The sequence below is a fragment of the Babylonia areolata genome, chromosome 10 (genome assembly GCF_041734735.1).
Source record: "Babylonia areolata isolate BAREFJ2019XMU chromosome 10, ASM4173473v1, whole genome shotgun sequence".
NCBI lineage: Eukaryota > Metazoa > Mollusca > Gastropoda > Neogastropoda > Buccinidae > Babylonia > Babylonia areolata.
In genome coordinates this window covers 5,988,865-6,014,834 of record NC_134885.1, presented here as the reverse complement: position 1 = coordinate 6,014,834, position 25,970 = coordinate 5,988,865, and the positions used below count along the sequence as shown (strand labels likewise).

The window sequence follows — 25,970 nt, the reverse complement described above, 5'->3', positions numbered from 1 at the left end:
CTATGCAGGCAACCAGCCCTATTACCTTTCTCTTCTTGTTATACACAATAACAGGAAATAAATCACAATATTTCCCCTTCTATTATTTTTGATTTTTTTTTAATCAAAATCAACAACCACAAAAAAAAAAATAAAAAAAAAAATATATATATATATACAAAAAAACAAAAAATACACACACACACACACGCACACACACACACACACACATATACACACACACACACGCGCACACACACACACACACACACACACACACACATATATATATATATATATATATATATATATATATATGAGATATATTGCTACATGATTTTAGTGGACAGTATCTTGCCCAAGTTACATCCCCACTCTCTAGGCCAAGAGGGTTTCAGGACAGTCAGCATTGAGATGTGTCCATTTAATGATGGTCATTTGGCTGAACTGGAATTAAAGTCTCAAGAGGAAGGAGTTCAAATATAGACTGGTGACTGATGTTCTGACCTGTAAGCTCACGATAACCACAGTGAGATGACAGCCTATACTGACAAGCATACTTCTCCGCAGCAGTCAAGGAATTCATGAACAGGATGATAAAATTTGTCTTGTGTGTCCTGAACGCATTGGAAGGGGTAGGGACTGAATGTGGAATCTCTTCACACTTAGGCAAAAGCACGTGTGTAATTGCACACAAGTTTTATGTATGTGTATGTAAAGAAAGTCAAATGACACTACTTTACCGTGACCCACTGGTGCAGACTCTGGCAGCAGTCTGGATTACTCCACTGGGGGTCTTGATTCCTGTCCTGTCCAAACTACTAGTTAGCTCTGCAGAGAGAAATTATTTTGAAACAAAGTCGGTGAGATATTATACAGATGTAACTTTAGATGGCATTACATGCTTAAGGGTGAACCGATGCAGGTGGGTCTTGTGCATTTGTTTTTGTTTTGTAAATCTACGCTAGACCTGGTTTTACTTAGTGATTTGTGTGTATTGGAACAGACCAGCCGGTAGTGTGCTAGTTTCTCCCTATCTCTTCTCCTGTTATCATCATGTATCATGATTCTCCTGGTGTTTCTGAGTTCTGATGTATATAATATGCTTTGTTTAGTGCTGGTTTTGGCTTTGAGAACTGTCCATTCAGATGGCTTTGCTGTGAGATGGTGAAATGGAATAACTTGCATTATGTTAATACTGTCATGATATACACCCAGAATTGCATGCTGTGTGTTTTCTTCCAGCCTTTTCTCATTAACCTCTACCTTTTCCTTCTCTCCTGCCCCAATCCCCACCTCGCTCTCCCTCCACCATCTCTCTTTTTTTCTTCCTTTTTTCCCCAGTGATCATTTACTCATTTGAAAAAGTCATTCACACTCATTCTTCTATTTGCTGACTGTATCTTCTTGATTATTTATGCATCCTTCCCTCAAAACTGTGTCCATATCCTGTTTTTTTACTCTTTCATTCTGTCTTTTTGCCTTCTTTGCATTGAAGATTTACACTGTTATAGGAAATTACAATAGAGTACAGTACAGCATAATAGAATACAACAGAATACATTACAATACAACACAATACAGATTACAATGCAATGCATGATACAAAGCTTGGTAGAAGAGAGAGTAATGCAAATGCCCATATGTGTAAGCCATTGCGCAATTGTGCAGAAATTCTAATTTTATGTCGTTACACTTTAAGAATGTTTAATTTATTCATCATTATTATTAGAATGTTACATTTTTGTGATATGATTAAACTAAATCAGTTTGTTTACATAATATTCTAGCTGAAATAAAGAGAAAAGACAGAGTATATTATTTGATCATTTATTTACTATGTAGCAATGTGGGAAGTCTTTTTAAGATGATGAAATATTGAGTCATTGTCATGAATAGGCCGAAAAAAAGTAATAGTTGGTGAATGTAAGGAGATCGATGTTTTTCCAAAAAAGAGATAGTTCTAAACCTCATCGAGCAGGTGGATGCAGGTTTGAGTCGTTTTTAAATCAAGAAATGGATAATTTTCAACTAACTTTAGAAAATCAATTTCTTGTTCAATTTCTGGCAGAACTGTTGCCATCGTTCAAATACATTTTCCTATCCAGTGCCTTGTTTTTGGCCTTGGTAGTGATTACAGATAGCTGGTAATAAATTTGACAATTGTAAAAAAAAAATGTTGGGAGGCATGCTTCAGACAATTTTAGTGTCAACTGTACAAAGACTGCAGTGCTTCTCCTTTCCCAGTAACCAAACACAAAAAAACTCTCTACAGCAGAGGCTGCTCCAGTTATACTAACCAGTTGAGATAGGTTCATAGTGGGTGATGGTCACTGAGAAATGTTGTTGATCACTAACAGGAACAGACTTTGCTGATAATTATGTTTGGGTTTTTTTTGTTTTGTTTTTGTTTGTGTGTGTGTGTGTGTGTGTTTCTTTGTTTTGGTGGGGGTTTTTTTTGTTTTTTTTGGGGTTTTTTTTGTTGTTGTTTTTTGGGGGCGGTCCTTTCATTTAGTTGTGTTCATTCATTTATACATATCTGGGCTATGTTCTATTCATTCCTATTGATGTTTCAACTGAAAAGTGTTTGCATTTTGTGCTTTTATGTGGTCAACACATGCAATTATGAAAAAATGAATTGAGGTATTTTTTACCCAATGACAAATAGAACAGAACATGTTATTTTCAGTTGCGAAAATATACACAGTTCTCACAAACATTTAACTGGCAACACACATTGCAGTCTCCAAAGAAAATAGTAGCTGGTCAAGGAATGTATGAAACATGACTGGAATTACATGATAGAAAGTGGCTGTTCATTTCTTCGGTTGTTGATTATCCACTTGTTCAAGTTTGTTTCTTGTAGTAAACTCTTTCACCACTGTAAGCAGCTTTAGTCAACTGGACGGTTCACCACCATAGGCAGCTTTAGTTGACATCAAGGGATCATGTTATAACGGACCATTTTTCACATTGTAACAAAGCTTTACAACTGCAGCCAACTATCTCATGCAGTAGGAAACTGACTAACCTTCTCCCCTAGAGTTTGAATGGACAAGTCTGTTGTGTTGTTTTGACATTAATAAAATATGTGACTGAGAGCATCAGATTTAAAATAGTGCTAGAGAGTGTTTTTCACACAGAAACTTGGCGACAAGAGTTTATGACCCAGTGAAGCATAGTGAAAATGTGAGGGCTGTTGAAACAGGTTCTAGAAGAGTTCTGTCAGAAGAACGGACTGGGCTCTCCTGTGTACCAGCTGCACTCCACAGTACAGAGAACACCACCCACTCAGGAGGAACTTCAGCTCTTTCTCTTTAAGGTGACGTCTTTTATTTCAACTTCATCATTCAGACTGAAAACTGATTTTGTTGGCCCTTTTGTTGTGCTTTTGTTACTTTCGCTGTTGACATTCTTGTCTTTCGTTTTTATAATAATAGGAATGGCAGTAGTAGTAGTCGAACAGCCATTGTTACTTTTGCAGGTGACATTCTTGTCTTTCATGTTTGTAGAAATAGTAGTAGCTGTAATCAGACAACCAAACATCCAGCCAGTGCAGTGTCAATGATGTAACTTCATGTTCAACTTAGACTGATGGAGGCATCAAATTTTGGCAGAAGCAGCGGTGTCATGTGGGTTGAATTAAAATTGTGGAAATGATGACCCTCAGGAATGACTCCAGGCAAAATTAAAGGAATCGCTAGTGTGTAGATATCTCCACTTAAATGAGGATTCAGCATTGTCCTGTTTATGTACTGTACTGTGTTAAAGCTGATGCAAGCTGTAGCCAGCAGAATTGCTCTTTTTAGTTAAAGGTTGCCATTCTCTGTTATTCTCGCTGTGACAAAAGAAATTTAAACTGTGCACTCGAGAAAGAAATAGTAATGCTAACTTAAATGCTTTTCGGCTGCCAACTGGTTGCCTACTTCAGTGCTCTGCTGATGACTGAAGAGAGATAAGAATCTCTCTCTCTCTCTCTCTCTCTCTCTCTCTCTCTCTCTCTCTCTCTCTCTCTTTCTCTCCCTCCCTCCTCTCCACCCCCCCCCCTCTCTCTCATTCACTCACTTTCTCTCCCTCCTTCTCTCCACCCCTCCCTCCATCCTACATACAGGAAGAGAAGCTGCATTAACTTATTTTACCTTTCACCCTGACAGGTGTCCATCCCAGCTCTGATGACCCAGAATGCTGGTCCGTTCCAGCCAGACAAACTGTGTCGCACTGTTGATGAGGCCAAAGTGTATGCTGCAGAGTACGCCATGCTGCAGATGGGTGTGCCCTTTGAAAGTGAGTTGCTGGCTTTCCATTTCTGTGCTACTTTTTGTGTCATGTGATTTGTGTCTATTTGTGTTAAGTATATTATTGATATTGTTAATAGTACTGTGTGTGTCTTGATAACATAGGTTCCAACCCAACACCCCTTAAAATTTCAATGGGAAACTAGAGGCAAAGCCTTGAAGACTAAAATTCTGCTTGAACTGACTGTGCCTTGCTAGACCCATGTACTTCATAGATCTATTGATCTCTGTCAATCTAATGAAATATTGTGAATTGTATAATTGCTGACTACCTGACCTGTTCCAAAGGCAATTCAGAACGTTGCAAGTTCGAAGATTGTGATTCCTGGTCACTGTTGTAAACTCAACTTTCCAGCTAAAGACTAGCCACAGACAATAAATGTCTTCAAACAAACAAAAGAAAGTTTTTCGAAGTGTCTGTTGTACTAATGTTTATTAGCATAAAAAAGATCAGAGGAGCGTTATCCAGCTCAAATGATCAGCTCTACCCAAAGTGTATCCAAAGTGCAGGGCTGTTCGAAGCTATTTTGTCTATGTAAGATTCGCCAGGCTTGTCTCTTTGATGGAGATGAAAAATACCACAAAGAAACATGACTTTTTACACTCACTCCTGGTCAATTAGTACTGATTGAAAAACAAAAAGATCTTCTTGAAGTGATGGCTGGATACAATATATTGCATAAAAACTATGAAAACTACAAGCATTTTATTTTCTTTTGTTTCAAATTTTTCACATTTTAATAAAAACAGAAGGGAAAAAAAGAAAGGAAATGGAATCTGATTAAAAGGGATCAGGATATGATAGGAAACAGTTCTTTGACCTGATAAGGAGGAACTCTTATTGGATGTCCAGTATGATAGTCTGCTTCTTACAGTGTTGTGACTCCGGTTTGGTAGTTTATTGTTCTGCTTGCCTTGTAGTCATGCTGTGTGTTTTGCAGTGTGTTAGATTAGTGCTATTAGTGCTCGCTTGAATTGTGCATTATTTTGTCACTTTGTGTTTAAACTTTCACAATCAGTTTGTTTTGTAGGCTTATTTGCAGTTTTCAACAAGTACTTCAGCTTTTATAATATGTTCTCAAGTCTTCGCTGCTTAATGTTAAACTTCATAGTTATGATGTGGTATCCTGTTGGCTGTTTGTTGACATATAATATATGAATATATGCATGACTGTCCATAGTTCTTGCTTTTGCATGAATATCTAGTCAGTACATTAGTAAGACGATGTTAAATGTGCTTTTTGTTCATGAATATCAAGCATGAAAATTGGTTTGTGTACAATCCAGGTTAGATGTCTGCAAAGCCTTCTCTTTGGCTTGTTTGCTTGTACTGCATATACTCCTTTAGTCACAGTATTGTTGGCTTCTTTTTGTGTTCAGCTATTGTGTATGGTGCGAGTTAGAAATTGATGGGTAATCAAATGGCATTGTTACACTCTGAGCAAACACTCATGGTTTTGCCTCTAGTTTCGAAGTGTCCAGACAAATCAAATCTAGGCAGTTGATACAGATCATGTGTCCATATGCATGCTAATGTTGAGGAAGCAGCATTATTGTATATACTTTCCATTTTGCATCGGCAGGAATCACATGTGAGCTGTGAAGGCTCTGCCTCTTGTTGTTGTTTTTTTCTCAGTAGACTACCAGTACTGCCTTTTTTACTTTTGAAAATAATCCAGAATCTTCTGAAATAATAGTGAAATGTGTGTAAACTTGCAAAACAAGAAAAGAGAGAAAACCCTGAAGATAATTCTTGAAATAAACCTTTCACCACTTAAAAAACATGTCGTCTCTCTCTGTCATATTTTCTTCATTTTCTCCTTTGGATTGGGAATCTGTCATGAAGAACTGAAGTGTCGTTGGGGAATAGTCTGCATTAACAAAATTTGAAGGTTTAGGTATACATAATCAGGGTCCCCACAGTTGTGGAAGTCAAAATAACTATTGGAAAAATGGAAAGGCCATATCCAGGGCTTGGACAGTCTCTAAAATAAATGTTTTACCTTGCAAGGTCTGGAAAGAATCTAGGAGTTTTCATGATACCTTTCACCACATCTGCAGTATTGGGGAATGTTTTTCTGGGAAAAAAAACAAACAAACAAAACAAAACAAAACCAAAAAGAAAACCAAACAAAAACAGCAAAGGAAGTGGAGATGGTTACAATTAAGCGTTGATATCAAGAGATCTTTCTTTCAGCAATAGTGTTGCAGCAAAATAGAATATATTCAGTTTTGATATTGTTCATGGATCCTTGAAAAACACAAAAAAAAGTAAATGTTATGCCAAACTGAATTACTTTCTACTTCTGATCAGTACAAAAGCTGATCACTTCCAGTTTTTAAGGATATTTGGTAATAATGTTGTGCATGTGTTTGTACGTTCTTGTATGTTTGTCTGTGACTTTGTTTTGGGGTTTTGGAAAATGCACTGTCTGGGCGTTCTTGTATGTGTGTGTGTAACTTTGTTTTAGGTTTGGAAAATTCACCCCACCCCACCCCTCACCCCCCCCAAAAAAAAGTTTGGGTTTCTCTTTGCTTAGATTTCCGGGAACCCTGAGTATTGTGTGTATTGGTCTGTGTACTGGCTTGCTGTATTGTGTGTGTTGGGTCTAGTAGTGGTGTGCATAACCATTGGCGCATGTGTTTGTGCATTCTTGTATGTTTGTGTGTGACTTTGTTTTGAGGTTTTGGAAAATGCTCCACCGGGTTTTGGAAGAAGCATACACACACACACACACACACACACACACACACATACACACACACACAAAAAGGAGGGTGGGGTGTGTTTTTTTTGCTTAGACTTGTGGGAATCCTGAGTGTACAGGCTTGCTGTGTGTGTCGGTCTGGTAGTGGTGTGCATAGCCATGCTGTCTTGTCTGTGTAGGTTCTGAGGTGTCCACAGTGACACAATCCAGTTCCACCCCTTCTGCTGCTGCTGCTGCTGCTGTGGGGGCTTTTCATGGAGGCCCCTTGGCCCCACTCACTTTCGCCAGCACCTCTCGAAGTCTGTACTCTACCTCCATGCCTATTGTGACCACTGCTTCCTATGTTGTCACGGGGAATGTATTGCCCAGTAAGCTGCTTCTTTTGTAACCCTAACTCTCACCGCTTTTTGTGGCTTATTGTTGTGAAAAATCAAATGTTTGGTGTTGTATTATTCTCTCATCTGCGATCATGTTTTGTGGTTGATTTTGCTTTATTTGTGAAAATGTTTTGCTTGCTTTTTTGTCTTGGGTGTTGTGTTATTTTCTGGTCTGTGATTATGTTTTGTTATGTGGTTGATTTTGCTTCCTTTGTGAAAATGTTTTGTTTGCTTTAGTTTTTTCAGTCACTGTAAGCATTCGTTTCTCTTATGGATACTCTGATTGATATTGAAATGGTTTTGATTATCTTTGAAGTCAGTTTCTGCTTTCATTGTTAGCTGCACTGAGTTTTCTTGAAAATTAATGCAAATTGGCTGGGGGAAAATGGGGGGGGGGAGCTTACTTTTTAACAATATACTCAAAGTATGGTTAGCTTTCTCTGCTGCATTGTATCCTATGTCTACCGCTCATGCCATACTTTTTGTGGAAAGACAACTGATACTGTTAATGACCATTGTGATTTATGCTCCTTCACATACTGTTCAGCTCTTTCACTTACGCTGAGTGTCTATTCTCTTTCACAAGCTGTTGAATGAAATGGAAACTGATCACAAGACAACTCCAAGTAACAAACCAATTTTTTTTTTTTTTTTTTTTGATACCCTAAAGGGTATACTTGTCTTGTACTATTGCCACTTTTAAGAGTATGTCAGATCTTAAACATTATCATTGGGTTTGCTTCGGGTAAAATTATAAATAAAAAGTTGTTCTGTTCATTTAGTTTGCTTCCTTATTTTGTGAATCGCAACTTGAAAGGTAAGAAGAGGGACGAAAATATGTTAAGCAATAATGAAATCCATAGTTACAGTCAAGGTTAAAAATTCTTCAATTACTGTTTGATAAGAATAATCAAAATACAGGCTTGTAAAATATCACTGCTCAGCTTTAGATCAGAGTTGGCACAATGTAAAGTATGAAATATATAGAATTAAACATTTAACCCATTGTTGCAAGACTGCATCCCCAAAACAGAGAATGGCCTACATGATGGGGTAAAAATTGTCACATAAAACTTCATATTAAAAGCCATTTGGTAGACATAGACATTAGGAACAAGGGAGTATTGACACAGAAAGAACAAAAGAAAAAGAGATTGGATACTGATGATTGTACAACTGAATTATTATTTTTCAATTTGCAGTTTAATGTTTATCTAAGATTCAAAGAGATACTGATGATTTTACAACTTAATTATGATTTTTCGATTTGCAGTTTAATGTTTATCTAAGAAACAAAGAGCTTTCTTTCTTTCTCTGCCTGTTGTTCTCTCTCTATCCCAGCTCTCACCTCCTCACCCACCTGTCTTACCCTGTTCATTGTTCACTGTGGTGGATAGTTCATATCTTGAAGTCCTTTATGTGTATGTACAGCACTCAGAAAGCGTACACAGATAGTGAGATATAGGTCACTGGGTCACATGGGTCGTCTTCTTCCATGGACTTGGCTGATGTGTTTGTTTCATCCATCCGTGTTCCTGTTTGGGTTCTGAGGGCAGACTTTGGGGACAGAAAACAGTATTGATGTATTCTAGGTTTTAGAGGACTGTCTTGTTAACTGTTAGCTGTCAGCACACCTCACAGATGATAGTGAAGCTGCCATTTTCTCATTTCACAGTGAATACGTTTTTTTATATAAATGTGTGTCAGTGTCTGCATGCAACAAAGAGCCTGTGGTTGCCTCTCAAACAGAACAGAAAGAGGAAAACCTTTTTATTGAATTGGAAATAACCATTATTATATGAATTAGGAACTACAGCAAGAGCTGAACTCTTGTCTGCTTTTGTCTGTTAACTAACTGTTGAATGATTTCAATGTTGGTCTTCCTCAGTGAAGGCACAACCCTTAATTGTACATAATGACAAAGCAGAAATTTAGTCAAACCTAACCTGAGGTAGGGATCAGCAATCATATGTTTGTCCTTTTCCACGAAGAAAAAAATTATCTGGAAAAAGTCACACCTTGAACAGCAGCCTACCTTAATTTAGTTTTAATGTATCGTGGATAGTTATCCCACATGTAGTAAAAGTCTTGCCTTTATTATTAATTATCATTAACAGTGTATTGCACAAGATAGTTAATGTATGTTTGACCTTGCTTAAATTTCTGGTGGCCACAGGTTGGCTCCATGATTTAAGGCTGAATTCGTCCTTGCGCAGTTAAAAATGAGCAGCTTTTCTCAGTCATGAATTATGCTATTATGACTTTGCTTGGTTGTCGGTGTCCACTGTGTACATTTTCATGCGTCCTTCCATGTATGCTGTATATCCTTCACGTTGAGTTCAGTGAGCTATCAGAGCGAGAAGACCATTAGGTCATGTGTCTGTACTCCACACACAGGGGCCTGTTCCCCTATGGCCACTTGAGGTTGTCAGTGCAGGGTGTGTTTGATCATTGTGTTTGCTCATGGTCTTATCAGCGGGGATAGTTTATCATGTTGTGACAGAGTGGCCCTAAAACTTATCTCGGGGTAAAGCACACACGGCTCTGTCCTCACTGGGAGGGAAGGGAATAAGGAATGCTGTTTGGAGGCACTGCTATCACTAAGTTTTAAACCATGTGAGAAGAGCACACTTTGTACTACTTTTCAGGCTGTGTGTGCTTTAAAAGAAAAAAGATATTGCTGATAAGAAGGCAATGGTAAAGCATAGATTAAGAGAAATGGAAAGATGATTTGAATATATATTCTTTAATGAGAGTGTTTCTTTTCCAAGAGAAAAAAAAATTGGAAGATTTTTTGAATATATATATTCTTCAGTGAATATTTTCTTTTCTGGAGATTATACTGCATGAACACTGGAGAATTTTCACCTTTTTTCACTTTCGCCTTTCATTTGCCAGTATTGACATGAAGGAAAGATAACATCATATGCAACAGCCATGGTTTACTGAAAATATGTTTACATTTTGATTCAGCCTAGGACAGTGGGGACTTGCATTCCATTTTACAGTGCTGTAAATGACTGGAATAGATGGAAACTCAAATATGTGTGGGGTCAACAGTCAACCCACCTGCATTGACAATGTAAGGAGGTGAAGAGCTGTTGTCTAAGTGCTGCTGAAATATCTTTAAACCATTCAGGTGTCATTGTGACAAGAGTATACACTGTATTGATTCACTTGAGTTTTCTGATTGTGTGGATTTTGATTCTGACAGATTTTTCTATGACTTGGAAATAGCTAGCAAAATACAAGTTATTTGGGTGGATTTATAAATTCGAAGAATTTTTTTTTGTATTTAAAGGCTGGCATGTAAAAACTGCCAATATATTTATAGCTGTATAAAAACCACTGATTGTCTGAGGTGAAAAATCACTGATTGTCTGAGGTGAGGAGAAGCCTTGGGAGTTATTTTAGTATTATTTTGGGCACAAAATTTGACCAGACTGCCACAGCTGGACACAGTTTGACATGGCAAAGATATTTGGTGTCATATACTGTACCATGTCAAACTGATGCAAACTAGGCCTATTGGTTTGCTCTGCTTGGCCAAATTTCGCAAAGATACTCAGCCAGAGATATTAGTTATCAGGAGGGCCTGGGTCTTTCCTTGTCTGTGGTCTGTTGCTAAATTCAAGAATCTGGTTTGAATATTCTGTCTTTTGTTTAGTCTGAGAGTAAATGTTCAGTCACCTTTCCTGTTTGTAGTTTGATGTTCCATTGCTTTTTCAGTCTATGATTGGAAGTTCTATCGCATTTCCAGACTATAATTGAATGTCCATCACCCTTCCAGTCTTGTATGATTGAATATTACATAGCCTTCCCAGTCTATGAATGAATTTTCCATCACCCTTCCAGTCTTGTATGACTGAGTGTTCCATTACCTTTCCAGTCTTGAATGAAATAATGTTGCATTGTCTTTCCAGTCTTGTATGATTGAATGTTCCACCACATTTCCAGTCTTGTATGAATGAATGTTGCATTGCCTTTCCAGTCTAATTTAATGTTAGTTCCACCACCTTTCCAGTCTTGAATGATTGAATGTTGCATTGCCTTTCCAGTGTGTGGTTGAATGTTCCATCACCTTTCCAGTGCATGATTGAATGGTCCATCGCCATTCCAGTCATGAATGATTGAATGTTGCATTGCCTTTCTAGTCTTGTGTGATTAAATATTCCATCACCTTTCCATTCTTGAATCATTGAATGTTCCATCACCTTTCCATTTTTGAATCATTGAATGTTGCATTGCCTTTACAGCCTATGATTGGATGTTCAACCACCTTTCCAGTCTTGTAGGATTGAATATTCCATCACCTTTCCAGTCTTGAATTATTGAATGTTGCATTGCCTGTCCAGTCTATGATTGAATGTTCAGTCCCCTTTCTGGAATATGATTGGATGTTTAGTCGTCTTTCCATTGTATGATTGAATATTCCATTGCCTTTCCAGTCTTGTATGATTGAATTCCATCGCCTTTCCAGTGAATGATTTCATATCTCATTGCCCTTCCAGTCTTGTAAGACTAAATGTTCCATAATCTTTGCAGTGTATAATTGGGTGTTCCATCAACTTTCCAGTCTTATATATGATTGAGTGTTGCATTGTCTTTCTAGTCTTTGATTGAATGTGCATTGCCTCTCCAGAGTATGATTGGATGTTCAGCCACCTTTCCAGTGTATTATTGAATATTCAGTCGCCTTTCCAGAGTATGATTGAATGTTCCATTGCCTTGAATGTTGCATTGGCTTTCTAGTCTTGTTTGAGTGAATGTTCCATCACCCTTCCAGTCTTGAATGATTGACTGTTGCATTGTCTTTCCAGTCTGTGATTGATTGTTCCATCACCTTTCCCGTGTATGTTTGTTCCATTGCATTGAACATTGCATTGCTTCACCAATCCATGCTTGGATGTTCCCTCACCTTTCGAATGTATGATCCAATGTTCCATTGCCTATTTCCAATCAGATTGATAAAAAGATGTATTGCACTGTAGTGGCTTTTCAGTCTTGTTTTCGTGTGCAGTTGATGATGAAGATGATTTGTTTTCAGGAGGGTTTGACTACAGCCAGGCAGCGAACTTCCCCCCACCGTCCCAGGCCACAGGACCAGCTGTTTACCACCAGTCATACTGAAGTTGCTGACTGCCTGACACCATGAGATTCTACCCACCAGATGGACAGGGTTTCTTTGTCTCTCTCTCTCTATCCTTTTTTTTCTTTCTTTTTGTTTTTGTTTTTTTGTACCAGGCAGCATTGCCAGCCACAAGCTACGCCATTCTGAACCAACAAGGAAAAAAATCTACGACATTTCAGCCATTGTTTTGTTATTTTCTGTTTATTATTGACTTCTAGTTTGTTTGTTTTGACCTGAACTGCATGTAATATTTTTCTGTTAAAAGGGGCAGTGAGAAAGTGTTGGGGGGGGGGGGGGGGGGGGGAATTTGAACTAGGAAACCATCATCTCCCCCACCATTGGTAGGTTCAGGGGGCTGTAGAAATGGGAATAGTTTGAACTTTTAGAAGCCATCATCGTTTGGCTGATGCCATCACCACATTTTGAAAGCAGATTTGACAAAAATTACCAGCATGATTTTTCAGCATTTCAGTTCTTTGAAGTTGTGATGCGTAAGGCAAGGGAGGTAAATGATGAACTTTATATAGCTTTTGATGTCCACCTGTTGTTTGAGTGGGACAAAGGAGATAAATTATGAACTGTTGGTTTGCTGAACTTGAGTAAGTGTGCACAATCAGCAGAATTTCTTTCATTTTTTTTCCTTTCTGTTGTAAAGGAGGTTGATTTAAGCAATTTAAATATGATACTATGCTTTTATAATTTGATTTTTTTTCTTTTTATCAATAGTACTTTCATTTTGATTTCTTCCTTTTGTTTCAAACTGCTTTCTTATATTTTGATACATACAAACACGTTTTGATGGCTGTTGATAATTTTATTCTAGACAAATATCCATGGTTTCTGGTCTGGTCTTCTTTAGAGCATGCCAGTTTCATCTTTCAGTTCTTCTTTTGTTCTGTTGTCATTCCAGTTTTTATCCAAGCTTCCCAGATGATGTAATTATCTTAGAACTACGCTCTTATGAAGTACCATAAAGTGTGTCTGTTGAACTATATACATATGTGTATTTAAAAAGGTTACTGAAGGACTTGGACATTTTAAAAAGTATACGTATATATACTCCAGTCTTATTCGTGTATGTTGCGTAGCAAGGCTACATTGTGATGCTGTAAAGCATGTGGGATTGTTTCACTTAAAACTGTTGCACATTCCAGATTTGATGTTTTTTTATGAGGTTTCATGTTTTAAACTTGGTTTTAACCTACTGACATATTAGTGATGTGGATGCCCACATTTAAACCAGGTTATATAAACAGCACTTGAAGTTTCTTTCTGAGAATCACACAAATACTGGGGCATACATACATGCAGCAATGTGCACATGCATGTGAGTGCAAACATGTACACCCAAATTAGTGTGCACATAAAGGTGTGTGCACATTAACACACAAGAGAGAGAGAATTGCTTTTTCTAGACACCATGAGAAAGGCAGATATTTTAAAAGCCACCTTTGTGACATTCAAGATTTTTATCTTGACATTTTGCTTTATGCTTTGTGTGAGAAGGAAAAATCTCCAGCATAGATAATTTGCACCATTGCTGCATCATTGTGAGCCACAGTCCTCTCGTTACTGTGTAAAAAGTGCACAATTTATTCCTGTTTGCTTGAGGAGGGATCGTACAGCATGATGCCAAAAAATGTCAGTGTGAGGACTTGTGGTCAATCACAGTCATATGTATTGCTGGTGATGGTTTGATGCATCAAACCTTTTTCCACGATGAGTTTGTAAGGAGCTTGGTATGGTTAAAAGTGAGGATTGGTGCCATCTTGTATATTATTATTTGATGCATCTTGTTTTTTCGCCTTGCCTGTCTGTCTTGCTTTTTTTTCTCTTGTCTCTTGGGGCTTGTCTTGTTCTCCGCAAGTGCTGTGCTGAGATATATATGATACATTGCTTGTTATGCGTATAATTTATCTCTTGCCCCAGTTACACCTGCAACAACTCTCTTTCGCTCCCATCTCTTGTTTTGTGCCAAAGATATCACAGTCATGTTGGAGGTGGTTGTCTTTTGTATGTTTGAGGTGATTTTTTTTTTCTTTCTTTTTTTTTCCTTTTTTTGTCCACTATGTTCAGATGTTCGTAGGCATGAATGAGGGCACGAATGAGCATTCCTGTTTGCTCACTGTATTGTTCGGCTGAATGACAACAAAACAGTATTTTTCGCTGGAAGGGCAGGCAGTTATGCCCCATTATTTGCTCAGTAATTTTGTGTTAAGTTTGAAGCTCACTTTACGTTTCCCCCTTTTTTCTCTCCCCCCGATGTGGGTCCTAGGTTATTTGACATTGTCTCCTCTCTTTCTGTATATTTTTTCTTGGCATATTATGTCATTTGCAAAGCTGAACACAACAAAAATGTGTTTATGTTTTTGGTTCCTCCACCCCCCCACCCCAGCTCCTCTTATTTTATTTCCCCCTGTTTTTGTTTTATTCCATATCAGAGCTGTGCATGTACATCTTGTTTGGTTTTTGCTGTTAGGGACCAGAAAACCTTTTCGTACCCTCTCGCTCCCTCTTCTGTCTGTCTTGGGCCTGCTCTTTTTGCCTTGCGCTCCCACTCCACTGCTCTCCTGTTTACCTGTCTTACCTGTCTGTGTTCCTTTTTTCTCTCACCCCGACTTTTTCATGGTCACTATAATTTGTTCTGTGGGTTGTTGGGGCATACGTTTCTATGTAAAGAAAGTTATTATTACCTGAGACAAAAGTGCCATCTTACTTGACCAGTGTTTTGCAAGTGATAGATTTTGTAAAATTATGCAATGACATTTTATTAAGATAATCGAAAAAAAATCTGTCAAATTAGGAAACATTCAAGGTTGATATCAGACCCAATTAAAAAAAAAGTTACAGAAGATGCCACTTAAAGGAGATAATGAATGAATGAAAACAAATCCCAACAATTATTTTGTAATCATAAATTTAGATAATTACTTTTGATTGAAATACATATGATCCTTAGAAAATAATATGATTAGAAGAGACAAATAAATTACGGTTACAGAAATGTTGAGTGTCTTATTATTGCTGCTCAAAAATGATAGCTACGGGTGTGCAAGTGCATCTGGGTATTCAAGAAATCTGGTTTTTGAAAACGTGTGTCAAATTGGTCCTGGGTAGGGGAAACAATAGGGGAGACTTAAATGGCCAATTTTGTGTAAAATATGTTTTCATTGCAGTTTTAAGTTGCTGTGATTGATCAGTCAACCACTAGTGTTATGTGCATTGAAAGGGGGTTGGGTTTGTACAGTCCTGAAAGTCTGGAAAAGTCTTGGGAAAATGAGAGAACCATTTCCAGGTTGGGAAAAGTCTGGGAAAGTATGTTTTGCTTGCGAGGGTCTGGAAACAGACTAGGAATTTCCATAAAGTCCTTGACCAGTGCCATTCAGCAAACAGCTAGATTTTAGTTAATGAATTAAAAATAGATTTAAAAAAACAACAACCAAACAAACCCAGAAGTGATGAAAATTGGACATTGATACTCTTACTGGGATATCCCCCAACCTGTTTTTGGCATTGTTGAAGGCAGTCTTTTGATTCAGTATGGCTTTGGAATGGAAAGTTTTCAGTCTGAATTAGAAAAGGCCTGAAAAAAAGAGTGGAATTTTGTTGGGTCACAGCTGTGGGAATGCAGTCATGAGGGAAAATGGAAACCCAGATTTCCGACACAGATTCCTCCTTGTCTACACTTTGGATTACGCTCATTGCTTGTTAACTTCAAAATGAGAGTCTTGACCTCTGACTTCTTCATTTACAAAACTAAAACAGTTTATGGCTTTTCATTGGCCAGTTGCCTTTTGGTAGGGTTTGGTTTTGTTGTAGTTTCATGGGCATTTGGAGTTGGGTGTAAAATATCTTTAAAAAAAATAAATAAATAAAGGGATAGGTTGCAACTGTTACAGATAATCGTAAGATTTACTTGGATGTTAAGACATTCATTGAATCGCTAATCAGATTTTGGCCACCTAGTCACTTGCACACCATTAGCTTTTGTGTGGGTACCAGTTCAAAATGATCAAAGCTTTTATCATGACAGTGTACAGTGGAAGAATTTCAGTTTTGTTGAAAAGTAGATGATCATCCAAAAATGGACAACGATATGGTTTCCAGTAAATCGACATGTTGATGACCAGTCTTGATTGCTGCGGTATTGAGTATGGTGTTGATCAGTGATGCATGACGCAGAATGATTATCGGTTCTGATGAGTTGTTTTGCCATCCCCACCGTGGGGGGAAACGTTTGGTGCTATGGACTTGTTGACAGTTGTTTACTGGCAGTTTTTCAAGCTGGTTCATTATTGTTTTGGTATTCTGCCATTTTCCCCACCCACCCCAATTTCTTTTTTATTTGTATTGTATGGGTTTTTTCCCATAGTGGTACAGTTGTTTGGAGTCAAGTACTGCCTTTGGTACTTTCATCTGTACATTGTGTTTCTCTGTGCCCTTTCAAGTTGTGGTGCAATGGAAGCAGAAGTGTCGATGAATATTTATGACGGCAAACCACAGTGCAGAGAACAAGATTCACAATCATGTGACGCTGTTTCAGCATCTTATGTTTTTTGTACTTTTGTTTATTTGCATTTTGTTTTCAGTGAGTCTCAAGAGAACTACATCGTTGAATCTTACATGTGCATTTTTCACTTTCTCTTACTATAACACATGGAAAAGTTTTATGCAAATAAACATGACATGAAAGATAATATATGTAATGTAAATTTTGCACAACAAAAGATATTTAACTGATTGAAGGGTATTCAGTTTCACCTCATGAACTTAAAAGTGATTGGCATATTTTGTGGGATTTGTAAAATTTCTAAATGAAGATTTTTAAAGATTCTATCTTCAGCTTGATCCAGTTTTTGCTGCACAGCTGAAATGGTTGGGACAAAAGGGTTGAGATGGAAGATAAATTTGCAAACATCATTCACAGCTACAGTGATTTTTTTCCTCCACCTTTAATCTGAAAACCACACTTTCAGTCCTTTCAAGGAGTCTGGCTGTTCACAAAAGCAAAAGATAAAAGTAAAGATATGTTTATTTTAGATTTTAACTTTCTGATTTGGTTTCAGAGACTGCTGCACATGAGAAATAAAACAGAAAGGGTTATAAGCACTGCACAGCGGTTTTTGTCTTAACTTTCAAAAATTGAAAGGTTGGGTTTTTTTCACTACGAGTTTGCTCAGTGAGTCTCATTGTCATATGAAATAAAGACAAAGTATTTTTTGATAAAGAGTAGCTCAACAATATAAAACTGAAAGGATTTTTGGATAAGGTAAAAAGTAACAAGCAATCAATAGTGTTGTTTGATAGGAATCGCTCCTCAGTATTTTAAGTGAAAGTATTGTTTGACAAAGAGTAACTCGACAATTAAAAACTGAAAGTATTTTTGGATAAGGAGTCACTTGTTAATTCAAAAAGTGAAAGTATGTTTTTATATGAAGCTTGACAATTCCAAAACTGTAAGTATTATTTGATAAGGAGTTGGCAAAAAGTGAAGGTATTGTTAGGTAAGGGGTTGGCTAATAAAAAAAAGAATGAAAATATTATTTAAGTGTTGGCTCTGTGATGTTGTGACTGACATTTGAAAAAGGAAAGTATTACTTGATCGCAAAAGTTGACATCAGATGTACCTGGTAAATAGTAAGTACTAATAGAGACACCATGATTTAGCTATCAGGAACCTGATGCTACTATCTTTAATGCTGAATTTATTTTGATAGTAGTGGCAAACTTGTAGTCTCCCTCTTCTTTGCCTATCTCTCTCTCTCTCTCTCTCTCTCTCTCTCTCTTGTGCTCTGTCTATCTATCTGTTGCCCCATTAGTTTGTGATTTATATATGTGCTTGAATTGCATTGTCAATAAATAAGATGCGCCTGGATTTGTGTATCCCCCTCTTAATATAGTAATGTGTATTTGTTTTGTTTTTTGTTGATTTGTTTTTCCCCCATCATATCTTTGCCCATGATTGTGTATTCTTGAATTGCTTTCACTGCAGATTTTTAATTCCTTTTTCGTGGCTTTTGTTTTGATTGTTGCACTGAATTTACCGTTTTCTTTCTTTTACCGGATAGCTTGTGTGATTTTTGAGTAGTTGGAGATTTTAGTTGCTTGCTTGGTGTTGGTCAATCTGTATAAGTTAATCAGATTTTTAAACATAAAATGTTTTGGTTTTTGTTTTTTAAAAATCTTACCAACCTTTGAGTTTGCAGTTTGGATTCAAACCCATTTCTGTGTACTTTTTTTTTTCTTCTTTTTTTTTTTTTTTTTTTTTTTGGTTACTGTTGATCGTTAGCCATGATATGGTTTATATTAATCCAGATTCATTTACATGTAAATCGCAAGTTATTTTTATGTGTTTGGTTGTGGTGCTTGATTTTTACATTGCTAGTCAGCCAGAGATGTACTGCTGTCAAGAATGAATATCTGCTTGTTTTCAGTAGCTTGTTTTGATTTTCTTCAGTTCACCAATCCCATCCATTACTACCCTGTACATGCACAACACTCATAACTAAGGATTCATTGTGAAGTTATTACTAATACTATTTATGCTGAAATGCAGGTTGTAGAAACAATTTAGATGCACAGTTATATGCATGTCGCATGTTGCATAGACCATCAGTGAGCCATCCAGACTTCTTTGAAAGCATGGGGAAGATATTTTGGGTCATTCATTGAAGGTGACAGTTTTGTGCATGACTTTGCCACAAAGGTAGTGGCATTCTGCAGGTTTAAATCATTATTATACTTTTAAAGGATTTTTGTTGTCTGCATGCAAACTTCTCATCAACCAGGGGTAAAAACACTAATATATATATATATTGAGTCTCCTGTCGGTCTGACGGATGAGTAGGCAGGCAGGCTTATCTGTCAGTGTGTGTCCTCATATGGGAGAAGAGGCCGATTCTGGATACGCAGCACTTCCCACAGGTGTTGCAAGGGAAAACGTCTCCAGAAGTTGAGCCCTGCTTCCTTTGCTCACGCTTCTTCTTAATGGCCAGCGTTCTCTTGTTTTCAAACGTCTTTATGCCACTAGAGCACAGCATCCTCCAGCGAGAGCGGTCAAGGGCATCAGTTTCCCAGGAAGCGATTTCTATGTCACAGGCTTTGAGGTTTGTCTTCAAGGTGTCCTTGAAGTGCTTGCATGGTCTTCCAAGTTCACGGTGGCCTTCCTTCAGCTGGTCATACAAAAGGATCTTCGGGATCCTGCTGTCTGTCATGCGGACAGCGTGTCCTGTCCAGCGTAGCTGGCACTGGATCAGCAGGCTTTTGATGCTGGGAAGGCCACTCCTATCTAGGACCTGGAGGTTGGAGACCCTGTCTTGCCACTTCATGTCGAGGATCTTTTGTAGGCATCTCTGTTGAAACTGCTTAAGACGTGATATGAAGAGAGAGAATTTACACACTCTGCTAAATTAATAAATTGAAGTGATCGGCAAAATGACAGCTGTCAACCAACATGTATTATTGCAACTTTCTTTGTGAAAGATTTTCATTTCTGTTTTCCCTGATAACAGTAATATTGTTCTTTGAAATTGACATGATCATTTTTCTGAAGCAATCATCAGTGTGATGTTACAGTGTCTGCAGATTGTTTCTGAGGAAATTGCTGGGATCATGTTCAAAAAACTTTTGTGTGGTGGTGATTCTAAATGATAGCTCAATAATTCTGATTTAAAAACTCCTCAGATTTTGATCAGTTTTATTCTACCCTTGTCTCTATTACCTTTTTTTTTCTTTTTTTTTTGTTGTTGTCAAAATAACATTAAAGTACAAATTTTATTTAGAAATAGCTGTGTTAGTTTTAGGACATTAGTTGATGATTTTTTTTTTGTTTTTTTTTTTTTTTTTAATGATACTGCATTTTGAAAAGGCTGCTGGAATGTTGGACATCTGTGAATTTGTGGATTATTTCAGGTTCTTTTGTGATGAATTTGAAATAAAGTGTTTCATAATCTGTAGGATTACATTTGACAGAGTTTTTGATATGGCCTTGTGCCCATCACATGTACTGAAAATTATTTCTTGGGCAGGAGGTTCAGTATTTCTGGATTTTTTATTTCTTGGGCAGGGTTTCAGTATTTCTGTTTATTTCTTTTTCTCTGGGATCATGTGATGCATTCACTGGACCCGATTCTTTCACAGACCATGCTTTTGTTGGGAGTTTTCAGTGCATCAAAAAATGTGTGCTCTCGCTCATCATTTAGCCAACATGGGGGTAGACACAGGAAATTGACTACCCCACTCTGGCCTGTTGTTAAAACTTATGCTCCCACTTATGATTTAGATACGGGGTACTGACAGATACTTGACCTCCATACTAAGCAAAACCAAGTCAGTCCCCAAGAAAGTACACTTATCAGTTGAAGGTTTCAAGATTTCAGATCTTTTGACAGGAGCAAAAAGGCTTCATGAAGAAATCAGAAAAATAAGAACCTAAAACCTAAGATTTTGCAAGATAATGTTGTTACAAATTGTTTCCATGTAAGAAATGTTCTTTATAAAGCATGATTCTGTTATGTTTAATTAAGGAGAGGCCTCAGATAGTTCTGTGATAGTTCTTGATGTTGGCGTTAGTAGTTAGCATTAGTTGGCATTAGTCTATATTGGTGTTAGTCACTGGAAAGTGATGTCTGGTAGTTACATCATTTTCACTTGACTTGTCTCTTGTGCACTCTTTGCTTTACACTTCCTTCTGCTTGCAGAGCCTTTTCAAGGATAGAATGATTTGATTTTTTTTTTTTTTTTTTTTTTTTTTAATTAGCAAGGTTTAATGTGAATAATGTATTTTCACACTTTCACATGGAAGTGATTTTTCACACTGCCACATGAATCGTTAATATTCAGAATCATACAGTGAAATCAATGTTCAAGTCAACTAATTACAGACTCTTTAGATAATCAGCAGTGCTTCCAATAAGAATTAGTAAAATGGCAATTTTCAAAGATGGAATTTTGTAAAACAAAACTAGAAATGAACATGACTAAAGCACATCTTTTCATTTTGCAAAGCAAATATGTATCTAACTAATTCATAGCATCTAATGATTGTTTTTGAAATGCTGGTTTTGAATCAGGAAATAACGAATTTAGATGATGTTGCTTCAGATGAACGGGGGAAGTAATCCATTGCATTGCTGGACTGCATTTTGATGGCCGAAGTGATTGGATGCAGAGCTAACCTTTGTTGATCCTTTCCAAGTATTGGCTAGTCAAGTCAGAGATTCTGAATAAAATAGCAAATTTGTGTCAACGTTATGTATCAGATCTCTTATGTTCAACAAGATGTTGTGCCTTGAGGTATTTCATATTCTGGTCAGTTTTGAAGAAAATATTGGTTGTTACCGTTTTAAGGCCTTTGCCAGTTTTATGTATTGGTACAAAGCTCAGATCCTCAGGACTGTTGCATTGTTCTTGAAGTTTTCTCTGTGGTTTGAGAAGAGTTGTGATGTTGAATTTCCAGTCATGTTGAAATTCCAGTTTGATTGTTTCAGTATCGTATAAAAAATTAGAAAAATTATCAAACTTCCTACAGTCAGATGCGCACCATACACACTCGCATACATTTGGGCATGCACACATCCACACTCTTGCATTTACATGCATACATATTTTCTCAACTAATTTCACTATTTTGAAGACATAATTGATGCAGCATACACCAAAGCATGTTAACAATGACTGACCCCACATCACCCCCGAAAGCGGAGTATGGCTGCCTACATGGCGGGGTAAAAACGGTCATACACGTAAAAGCCCACTCTTGTGCATACGAGTGAACTTGGGGGTTGCAGCCCACAAACGAAGAAGAAGAAGACAACCCCACATCCCTGCCACCATCTCCCTCCCCTCCTCCCACCCCCTGGATGTTCCTTGGACGATAGCCATCTAAATTCCCTCCATATCTTTGTCATATGGTCACACTGCATGGGAAACTAAGATACTTTGAAAAATGGATTATGATAACTATCAGAAGTGCTTATCAGTTACAATAATAGCTGCAATAAAAACAATATGTGAATCAACTTTGTGTGTGTTGTTTTTGGAGCATTTTTTCTGTGTGAACTGTGTTGGGTCAGGCAGTTGGCAGAAACTGAACCATAAAATCTGTTAAGTCATGACTACATGAACAAAACGAACAAAAAAAGGTAAAAAATAAAATGAATATTTTTATGTAATGCATCATCTTTCATAATGCTGCTCGGTGAGCTGTACACTGTCACAGTCACACAATTCAAGTGTAATACTGACACCACACAACCCTCCATTCATGTAATTTTTGCACGATGTCCCAGTACCACCACCACGCTCACAGCCAAAGGAATGCTTGCCCATATAAGGGTCTTGGAAAGAGATTTTAAACTTGGGAGTGTTGCACAGACAGGCGGTAAGTTCCAAAGCTTGGGTACAGGGGAAAAAATCCCATTCCCCAACTGTCTTTATTCAATGATGTGGTTTCAAGAGCATTTTACTCTAAGAATGAAGAGTTACTAGATGGAAATCGAACTGGACAGGTTAGGTGAAAGTGACTCGTCAAAATGGTGTCATTGGAGAAGATGGAAACCTGCCAAGAGACTAGACGAGGCAAAATTCTTTAGTTTCAAATATGTGTCTTTTTACCATTTCCCGACATGCTTGGCCTTCAAGATAAAATAACAATACATCCGGAAAAGACCGTACCAAACCACACGCACTAAAACCATCAAACAAGCAGTTCCACACACGAGAGCATTTGTACACGGCCTTAGACACTAGATATTAGTGCCCACTGCCCAATGAGACTGGCCAAACACTGGCCACCGTCAAGTATTTATCAAACCTATTGGTTTGGACTTTCAGGACCAACGCCTCGACCACACCACCCACCACGGAAAAGACCACAGCCATGAACAACTTGACCTTCAGGGCAAATTGCCAACAGGACGTAAAACTCGCCACTACAGACAGTAGGGCTGGATTTAGTGGGTACATCGGACCGGCTGATCCCAGTTGGGTTGGTCTAGAAATGATGTGGGGGAAAGTGGGCCAGAAACAAGAATTCTTTAGATAAAAAACATCTAAGAATGTCATCATCTTCATCGCCATCATCAGCATTTATGTTAAACTATAATAGTTACTCGTTGGAACTCGTGTGCTTTGCATGTTGTGATGGGCCAGTGTACATTTGTTTGTGCTTTCATATCCGTGTTGCATATCTGTTGTGCTGCATGGTGTGTGAGTGTGTGTGCGTGCTGTGTGTGTGCGTATGTGTTTGTGTCTATCGGCTGTCTGTGTTTCATGTGTGTGTGTGTGTGTCAGTGAATGTGTGTGTGTCTGTGTTGTCATTGTTATTCTCTTTTGTTCTGCATTTCATTTCATTTCTTTATCTGTTTGCCTACTTATTTTGATTTGATTTTTTAGATATATTCATTTTGATTGATTTATAAGTTCATCAATTTGACTCGATGACATGTCCATTGATTTGTTTTGTATCCTTTTTTTCCTCTCAACGTCAACACGGGCTGACTAAGCACATTAAGTTACCCTGCTGGTCACGGCATGTTTAGCAAATGTAATGTAGCGTGTGTGGATTTGTCCTAAAGCTGTGATGCCTCTGAGTAACTGCACTGAACTGAACTTGCGATAGTCTGGGTATGGATGCTGACAGAAGCAATCTCTGTAAATGAATATAATCATAAGTAAACTGAGCGAGGAAGCGCTGACAGCCGGCAGTGCTGGGCAACTTGAGCTGAAGATAAACATATAAGAGTCATAAAAGCGCAATCGTTAATATCATAAAAGTGCAATTTATAAAACTCACAAAGTTACTTATCCTGTCACCATCGTGTGTGTGTGTGTGTGCGCGCGCGCGCGCGGGCGCATGCGTGCGTGCGTCAGCGGTCACAGTGTGCCGGTGTCACTGTGTGTATGCAGTGTCCGAGTGTGTGTGTGTGTGTGTGTGTGTGTCAGTGTGTGTGTGCCAGTTCCTCGGTGTGGACGTGCAGTGGGGAAGTCAACAAAGGTTTTCCCCTGATAAGTACAATACTAGTATATCACCGGCAATGACTATACGACGCTTGGAGGGGGAGTCTTTGTCATGATCCACAAATCCCGCCTAACAGCAGAAACTGAGAACAAACTGAAATAGTGACCTCATACTGTGAACGGCTGACGATCGGGGTCAAAGTCAACCTCCAGAACTGCAGGAACCTGCACTGTGGGATTTTCTACATGCCAGAGCAAAAAGCAGTATCCAGCAGTCCAGAAATCAGTTCCTCAACAAGTTGACACCCAGCCAGTTGAGGCCCGTTTGTGCATCCCGGCCCCGGCTTCCCCGCCCCCTTCAATCAAATTTCTTTTCAAGGGTTTGTAGCTGGATGATTCGACAGTATGTATGGTGTGAATGCATCAAAACTTTCTAACGGGTGTATCAAGGAGAGATGCAGGGCTTATAACAGTCCTGCTAATACAACATGATACTCTTTCGACTTAAGTTCTCGTTCACTGAAGTTGGGAGTGTGTGGAGGAGGGGGTAGAGGAGGTGCAAGGTAATGTGTGTGTGTGTGTGTGTGTGTTGGAGCTCATGTACGTTTATATGTATTTGACTGTGCTTTCATATGTGCTTGTACAAGTACGTGTTCATCTCTGTGAGTGTGTGTTTGTGTTTGTGTGTGTGTGTGTGCCGTGGAAGCTGCGATACTTAGACTAGAAATGAGTGTGTGGAGGAGGGGGGTAGAGGAGGTGCACGGTAATGCGTGTGTGTGTGTGTGTGTTGGAGCTCATGTACGTTTATATGTATTTGACTGTGCTTTCATATATGTGAAACTGCATGTCTGGCGCATTTCTGTTATGCATGTGTGGGTGTATGTGTGAATGTGTGTCTTCATTTTTTACATTTATTTGCTTATTTATCACCATTGTTGTCTTATTTATTTATTTATTTATGTTTTATTATTATCATTTTATTAGTATTACTAATATTATTACTACTACCTTTTTCTATATTATAATTATTATTTATTTATTTATTTATTTATTTATTTATTTATGCAAGCTTATCTATTATTTATTCCCCCGTTTTTTTTGTGTTTTTGTTTTTTTTGTTTTTGTTTTTTTTGCTGTTGTGTGTGTGTGTTTTTTTTTTTTTGTTGTTTTTTTTTTTTGTTTTTTTTGTTTTTGTTTTTTTTCCCAAGGCCTGACTAAGCGCGTTGGGTTACGCTGCTGGTCAGGCATCTGCTTGGCAGATGTGGTGTAGCGTATATGGTTTTGTCCGAACGCAGTGACGCCTCCTTGAGCTACTGAAACTGAAACTGAAGTTGGGGAGTGCAATGGCTGCCGCGCGCGCCACACGCTCGCCTCCAGCTATTACGCGGACAACAACAACAACAACAACAACACACACACACACACACACACACACACACACATGTACGTGTATATAGGTTCGTGGGTCAAGTTCAAGAAGGTTCGATGCATTCTATTTGTAATTTGAATCCGTACATCTTGA

At 38.0% G+C, this 25,970-nt stretch overlaps 1 protein-coding gene across 4 annotated transcripts in view; it reads left to right on the top strand.

Moving 5' to 3' along the window:
• The window catches only part of LOC143286746 (APOBEC1 complementation factor-like), a 35,612-nt gene extending 13,704 nt beyond the window's left edge, over positions 1 to 21,908 (top strand). For 2 of the 4 annotated variants that reach the window (XM_076594472.1, XM_076594471.1), the window contains exons 7-10: positions 3,188 to 3,301; positions 4,134 to 4,263; positions 7,162 to 7,350; positions 12,407 to 21,908. In XM_076594472.1, coding sequence (XP_076450587.1) covers positions 3,188 to 3,301; positions 4,134 to 4,263; positions 7,162 to 7,350; positions 12,407 to 12,489 — 516 coding nt within the window. In that variant the 3' untranslated portion in view covers positions 12,490 to 21,908. The remainder of the gene's footprint in view (positions 1 to 3,187; positions 3,302 to 4,133; positions 4,264 to 7,161; positions 7,351 to 12,406) is intronic. The other 2 variants (XM_076594473.1, XM_076594474.1) reach the window with 2 other exon arrangements.
• The last annotated feature ends 4,062 nt before the right edge of the window (positions 21,909 to 25,970 follow it).